We start from the raw sequence: 7652 nt of genomic DNA on the forward strand, positions 1-7652 counted from the left end.
TTATTTGAACTGTAGAATAGAATATTCGGTATTGAAAAATTTCCGAGCGATATCCATTTCTCCACCGAAAATATTCAATTCTTCACTCAAAAATATTGACAAATATTAATGAAAAAAGAGATTGGGATATTCCACGTTAATTCCACTCAAATAAAATCCCGATTTTTATCAGGAAGAGAGAATGAAGCCAAACTCATAATTTTTAGTAAATAATTGAAGAAATTCTTGTGAAATGTAGAAGAATTTGAAATGGCATGTGTCATTCAATATATTATTTGAATTGTAGAATAGAATATTCGGTATTGAAAAATTTCAGAGCGATATTCATTTTTCCACCGAAAATATTTAATTCTCCACTCAAAAATATTGACGAATATTAATGAATACAACCAATTAAAGTATTGATTAATTCATGCCTTTCAATGTCTAGTCCAAAAGCACCTCTTCATCATAATGATCGAAATGAAAAATCATTGGAAACTTGACGAATCCAAAAATTATGTGATATCATGAAGAAATATTATTCGATATGTCTCACCATATTCTCAAAATATTATCAAATACATTGCCCAACAAATTATTAAACATGTTGTCCAATATATTGTGGAACGTAATGCGGAATGAATTATTGAAAATCGTATAAAAACTTTTCAAAAAATGTTGACAAGGTAAAACAGCGCAGAATGTCTCGTATACAAAATTGATATCAGAGGGCACATAGCCATTTCCCGCGTCACTGCACTCCCACCTATTTCGTGAAGTGATGGATTACATTAAATTCCAAATGTCTCTCGTAAAACTCCTAAAGACAATATTGGATGTGCCCTCGGGGCCCATTACCGCGGAAAAAGCGTAGGAGGCAGGCGCGATGACGCGTTTCACAACTGCCTTCTGTGTAATGTCATTCGGGAAAAGTGTTTAATCGAGGAAGCCGGTGTTGACGAGCTTCTCGAGGAAGAACTTGACATCACCGAGCTCCGAGTCCTTGATTCCGAGGGATTTAAGCATACCAAGATCGCCGTTCTCCACTGCCATGAATACGGAGCGAAGGTGCTCGAGATCCGAGCGCATGAGGTGGAGGGCAGCCCCGAAATCTTCGATTGTTTGTGATTCTGGGGAGGAGATCAACAAGAGTAATTAATTTATTAAGCCGGGGGAGACTGAGCCTGGGGATTTGTGGGGAGAGGATGCGGGTCGCCAACTGCTGAAATGTCCCTCCCCAGACGCTGAATTATCGCAGGAAAAAACTTTTGTTTTTAATGTTTAGAAATCTTTCACTTATTTTTTGAGACTTTTGACAGTAACTTTGGGAATTTAATCACTGAAATTTGGGGATAAAATGTCAGTTTTGGATTTTTCGCTAATTAATCGATGGAATTGAATCTTTTTTTCATCAAATGTAGGTATTGTCAAGCCCTATCAGTCGCCATCAATTAAAATTTAATTCATCGATTAGTTTTTTTATTTTTTGAATTGTTTCAAAAATCAAATTGTAAATAAATGAATAAATAATTCGAAGCTGTGAAATGTTTGATTGTTTGTGATTCTGCGGAGATCAACGAGAGTGATTAATTTATCGAGCCGGGAGAGACGGAGTGTCGGGGATTTATCGGGATGAATGGGGGTGAAGAGACGATTGACGTCTGGGGGAGATCATGGCCAACAGCAGAGTGGGAATTTATGGGGGCGATCAGAGGGGTAATGACTCTGAGGGAATACGTAACGAGACACGGGTTGCTTGAGATGAGAATTTATTATATAAACACGCACAGGAAAACCTGAACGTAAATTACGTTTCGGAAGTCGTCTTTTACGCTTTCTGAAGTGGATTTTACGCTTCAAGTCGGAGCCGATTTTACATGAATGGCGCAAATTTTCATATTAAACAAAACGAAATTAACTGTGCAGCAGTCAAATTGAAAAAAAAAACGAATTCGCAATTGTTCTTGTACACATTTTTTCAAAAATTAAAAAAACAACGTCTGTAGTTCAAAAATTGGAGGCCCTGGACTATTTTCAATTTTTTAAGCGTCTGTGGAGCAAACGAATAATAATCAATTAATTTTTTTTGCACTAATTATTCGTTCTTAGACCTATATGATCGATCTTCAATGCATGAGAAATCTCACTCAGCGTAAATTACGTTTAAATTTTTGTGTTTGTAAATAAAATTTTACCCCTGAATTTCAGTGATTATTGGCACTTCACGAATGCCCAACTGAACTGCACTAAAAAATGCAATACGATTACAATATTTTTTGTTTTGATTGCATTGTTCACTCGAAACATTAAAATTTATACCAGACACTTCCCCAAATATTTCTGACAAGTCAAAACTCCAGACGATTACTGAAATTCAGGATAATTGAGAAAAGATTTAGCTCTCCTTATGGGAATATAATCAGTCACTCAGAATCCGACGATTTATGAGGCACAACCCCCTGAATTTTCACGCGTCACAAACATTTTCATGATGACATAAACATGAAGCCGAAATTTTCATTAAATTCTCCAATTTAAAAACGAAATTTTCATTAAATTCTCTAATTTAATGACGAAATTTCCATTAAATTCTCTAATTATCCAACGCCAATAATTGGATACAAATAATTCATAAATATCTCGGAATCCCTCACATGAAAAGGAAAATTTAACTCACAAAATATGATGAATCGACGGGTAAAACTCACCGGAGAGAGCGATAGCAACCATGTTCACACCACCGAGGGGTGCCAGGGCATCCCTCGCTTTGCTGCCGAACAACTTTTCCAAGTAGTTGGGTCCATGACTGGCCAGGAGAGACTGCAAGAAACTCGCGGTCTCTTCCACCGGTGGTCTCTTTGCTGAAAGACGAATTTTAGTCAAATTTTTGGAGACCTTGGAAAAAAAATAGGTGGCTGGATCGACGAAAAACCGTCTGATTCAGGTTATTTAAGGGCCCGCAATTTACCAGCTGTGCAGAGGCGAGAGTCTTCGTCGTATCCGTCCGTGCAATCTGGGGCTCCGTCGCACAGATATTGAATCGAAATACATGTGCCATCGCCGGGGCATTTGAACGGCTCATAAGGGTGGCATGCGTCTCCTGCAAGCGCCAAATTCATTCATTATCTCAAATTAACCTAAACTAAATTTTGAAAATTAACAGATTCTTGAAAACTATTTCCATTTGTTAAAAAAAAAAATCCTCACGAGTCTCCTCTCTCACACACAGTTTTTAATAGCAAAATTTTCGTTTTCTAAAATATTTTTTACATGCAAATATTATTATCAATCATCAATGAATGAATTAATCAATCGATTCAATCATTGTGGCCATCACAAAAGCTAATTTACACATTCCTAACGATTTCGCTTTTCACAGAATAAACTGTTGCTGAAATCAACTATTTTATGCTCCCAATCGGGCTATTTGTGTCCCACTCAGAAGTACCAAATTTATTGATTATCTCAAACTAAAATAGACTAAATTTTGAAAATTAACAGTTCCTTGAAAACTATTTCCATTTATTAAAATAAATCCTCACGAGTCCCCTCCCTCACACACAGTTTTTAATAGCAAAATTTTCGTTTTCTAAAATATTTTTCACATGCAAATATTATTATCAATCATCAATGAATGAATTAATCAATCGATTTAATCATTAAAACGAAAATTGATGCCTGAATTCACGAGGAAATCACTCTGATCATTTCTAGGAAGAAAAGATATCTTCACAAAGAAAAAAATACATCAATACGTCATGTAAAAGTAAAAATAGCTTCCATTGTGGCCATCACAAAAGCTAATTTACACATTCCTAACGATTTCGCTTTTCACAGAATAAACTGTTGCTGAAATCAACAATTTTATGCGCCTAATTTGGCTACTTGTGTCCCACTTAAAAAGTTGTCGTTCCCCACAGAGGCAATTTCAAAGCACAACTTTCCGAGTTATTTCCCTCATTTTTCCTGTTATTCCATGTCAAGTCCCTTGAGCACAGTATATTCACACCCATGTTTATCGCGATTTTATTCCAGGTAAAGTGACTCTCCGGTCCCCAATGAAAAAACTCGGACGATAATAAAAGTTTCGAGTTAAATTTATTTACATTTTTTTTGCCACATTGTTAGAAAGTTCTTGGCATTCGCTGTCAATTTTAATTCAAGTGTGGGTTTGATTTCAGTTCAAGACTTTTATAATATTTAATTATGCACGGACCTGACAATTTGAATTTCCCTGAATATTCTGAAAATTCTTGAAATCAATTAATTTTTCAATAACTAAATGTAAGAAAAAATTATTTATAAAAAAATAGAAAATTAGTTATAAATAATTATTAAATTAAAATTACATAAACAAATCCCTTCCGACAAACAAATTAACAAATTTCCTTGTTTTTAATTATTTATAAAAAAAATAGAAAATTAGTTATAAATAATTTTTTCCCCGGATATCCCAGAAACTGTTGATTTGCCCAAAAAAATTCCCCATAAATAGATGTTTGTTAAAAATCTCCCGAATAATTTTCAACAGTACAGCGCAGCGAATTTCGTCTCCGATTGAAATTTCCCCGCCCATCACCCCCATAAATGCACTTCCAACCGTTTGCGGGAATGTTCGCCTCCCCCCGAGTGTAAACTTTAACAACCAGGTAAACGCATTCATCCCATCCCCGGTGAAATAACCCACCCGACCTTGATAAACCCGCGTCGTTGATTCACACCGATATATACAATCTGACCTAAATTGCAGCTGAATTTCCTCGGAAACATGCTCTTGCAAGCCTCACCCTCCCCCTCATTCCCATTCGAAAAGCTCGTCCGAGCAGACGGAGAAAAAAGTTGAGGAAAAATTACCGAAGAAGTCGAGTAATCGTCGAACGAACTCGATTTTCAGTGCTTTTTCACCCTACACTGTTTGAATTCTTCGGAAAATTAAGCAGCAGTTGCACTTCAATCCTCAATGTTGTGAATTTGAATTTAATTTAAGGTGAAATCAGGAGCGAAGTGGTAAAACGAGACAAGTCGATTTTGACTGTTGGCCAGTTTTCAATTAATATCTCGAAATCTAAGGGAGATAGCGACATTTTTGTTATGACCTTTTTTGTAGAGCCGATCGAGAGCTACAATAAATGTCGTTACGAAAATTTCGCTATTTCTCTTAGATTCGGAAACATTGTTCAGAGACTCTACTGGGAGATGGGTCGACTTAAACCGCTTTACCACTTCGCTACTGAAATGTTTTATTCAGGTTGGGAATTCAGGGTAATTGTTGCGTGAATTTTCAAATTATTTAATCATTTTCATTATTATTTGGACCTGACAGTTGCAATTTCATTGAATACTCCAGAATTCAACTGATTTTTCAATAATAAAATACATGAAAATCTTTTCGTGAATGAGTGATTGTTAAAAATTTCAAGATTTTTTACTTGAAAGTTCAGGAGTAATTTTTTAACTGTGTGAAACTTGAAATTCCATAATCATTTTTTCCCTAAATCCGATTCAATGTCGTTCTCTTGAGATTTACTATAATATCTTCCATAAAATTTCACTGTTAAAGTTTTTCTCGGAATTTTCTGCGTCAAATTCCGGAAATTTTTATCGTGTTCAAGTTCCACTGAAATGTCAGGAAATTCTGGCACTGAAAAATCAAATATTCCATTGATTTTCTGTTCCAATGATCTGAAAATCAATAAAATACTTGATTTTTCAGTTCAATTACTCTGAAAATTCAGAAAAATGTGGAAAACCCAGGGAAAAATTGAAAACTCATGTCATTTTGTTTCCGAATATTCATGTTCCCCTAAAAATTCAATCAAGTTGTGAAATTTCCATCTCACTCCCACTGAAAGCTCACGAATTTCCGTGAATTCTATTTAAAACTTGAAATTTCATGACCATTTTTTCCCTAAATCCGATTGAATGTCGCTCTCTTGAGATTTACTATAATATCTTCCATAAAATTTCAAATGTTAAAAATTTGTCTCGGAATTTTCCGGGCCAAATTCCGGAAATTTTTATCGTGTCCAAATTCCACTGAAATTTTAGGGAATCCTGTCATTGAAAAATCAAATATTCCACTGATTTTCTGTTGCAATGATCTGGAAATCAATAAAATACTTGATTTTTCAGTTCAATTACTCTGTGAAAATTCAGAAAAATCTGGAAAACCCAGGGAAAAATGGAAAATTCATGTCATTTTGTTTCCGAATACCCATGTTCCCCTAAAAATTCCCTCAACTTATGAAATTTCATAATCGTTTTTTCCCTAAATCCGATTCAACGTCGCTCTCCTGAGATTAACTCTCCCACCGTCCCCAAACTTTCAAAAAACTTCCAACAGGTAAATAAAAATTTACCAAAAAAAGTCACTGTCTCAGTCTACATTAAAATGACCCCCGCGTTCCTCATCAATTGCAATCCCCCTTTTCTCCCCAGCAATGGTCCCCCAAACCTCCTCCGCATTTTATTTCCCCCTGTTTCCACACTCCCCGACGCGTTTCGGCCTCTCCGCGGAGGGCAGCAACTGTTGCTCGCCCTCAGACTTCTATCGATCGCCGAAGAATGGAAACGTACGAGCCTGCCGAAAGGGCACTCCCACTTAACAAGCCCCACAGCCGCCGACCCCCCGAGGACGGCACAAAAATCCAAACTACCAAGATGAAAAAAAAAATCAATAAAAAAAGCCAACTTACCCGAGCGCTTGGAGTGCGAGTGGTAAAATCTGCTGAGATCGATGGCCATTGTGGTCCGCGGAAAGACGGCACAGGCCATGAGGGCGAGGCCAATAGCCAAACTGGTGGAGAATGCTCGCACCATCGTCCCTCCTCGCGAAATAAAAGAAAAAAAAAGGGTAAATCGCAGCCAGTGGAGAGTTTCGCTGCGGCCCCCGAAGATTTGGTCTTCCAAAACGAGTGGGAAAAAAATTATTCAACGAGGAACGGCTCGACGGGGACGACGATGTTGGTCGTGTTGCACGTCAACGCGCGACACCCTGGTGAAGACGACGAAGTGCCTTCCACGCGGTCTCTCTACGCGTTTGCGAATAAACCGATAGCCCACAGGTTTTATCCGTCTCTCGTTCGCGCTCGGCGGTGCTTGCGTGGTGATAAAAATTCTGGGAACGAGCCAATGGGGCTTGCGCCACCCTGCGGACGGCACCTATCACAGGCCAGGGTTGGGTGATCACTGAGTCACCCCCCAAGCTTTTCTCCTGCTCTAATGATGCTTTCCTCTTTTTCTTCTTGAGAATTCCCCTCTCTATTCATCGATTGCTCCGTGTTGGCTGTCCTTGTTGGTTGATAGAAGGTACGGAATGCTGAATCGACCCACGAGCGCTCGGGGTGGGGGGCAGTAGTGCACATGAGCAATGGCCAGACCGGCTCATGTGGCGGAGGTTTTATTATTGCAGGTGGATTTCGGGCGGCGGCGCTGACACCCACGTGTCTGGGCTCTTGCGGGGGTGCATTTTAGGTGGGTTTTTTGTAGGGGGGGGGGAAATGCTGGAACAAATTTGTTCTGCGAAAAAATGGGCCCCCCTGGAGAGAATTTTTCGAGGATTTCGAGGGATTTTGTGAGGGCCATCGAGAATATCGAAATATGTAGAAAGAAAAATTTTGGTTTCCCATAAAAATATCTGCATTGCAGAAGGATATCGAAATGTGCAGAAT

The 7652-nt window shown here is 38.1% G+C and overlaps 1 protein-coding gene across 1 annotated transcript; it reads right to left on the minus strand.

Moving 5' to 3' along the window:
- Positions 1-38: 38 nt before the first annotated feature.
- On the minus strand, positions 39-6915 carry LOC107040541 (prohormone-4). The gene is made up of 4 exons (XM_015260662.1): positions 6678-6915; positions 2951-3082; positions 2691-2843; positions 39-1112 (listed from the first exon to the last, which is right to left on the minus strand). The coding sequence occupies exons 1-4, from the start codon at positions 6799-6801 to the stop codon at positions 919-921; spliced, it is 603 nt and encodes a 200-aa protein (XP_015116148.1). The 5' UTR covers positions 6802-6915; the 3' UTR covers positions 39-918.
- Positions 6916-7652: the final 737 nt, after the last annotated feature.

This window comes from Diachasma alloeum, unplaced genomic scaffold (genome assembly GCF_001412515.2).
Source record: "Diachasma alloeum isolate Michigan unplaced genomic scaffold, Dall2.0 Dall_scaffold_00338, whole genome shotgun sequence".
NCBI classification, from domain to species: domain Eukaryota; kingdom Metazoa; phylum Arthropoda; class Insecta; order Hymenoptera; family Braconidae; genus Diachasma; species Diachasma alloeum.

Coding starts and splice junctions, on each gene's coding strand:
- LOC107040541 (XM_015260662.1), bottom strand. CDS start 6,801: ATGGTGCGAGCATTCTCCACCAGTTTGGCTATTGGCCTCGCCCTCATG. Junction 2,844..2,950: donor CTCTCGCCTCTGCACAGCTG/GTAAATTGCGGG, acceptor TTCGTCTTTCAG/CAAAGAGACCACCGGTGGAA. Junction 1,113..2,690: donor GGTTGCTATCGCTCTCTCCG/GTGAGTTTTACC, acceptor TCTCCTCCCCAG/AATCACAAACAATCGAAGAT.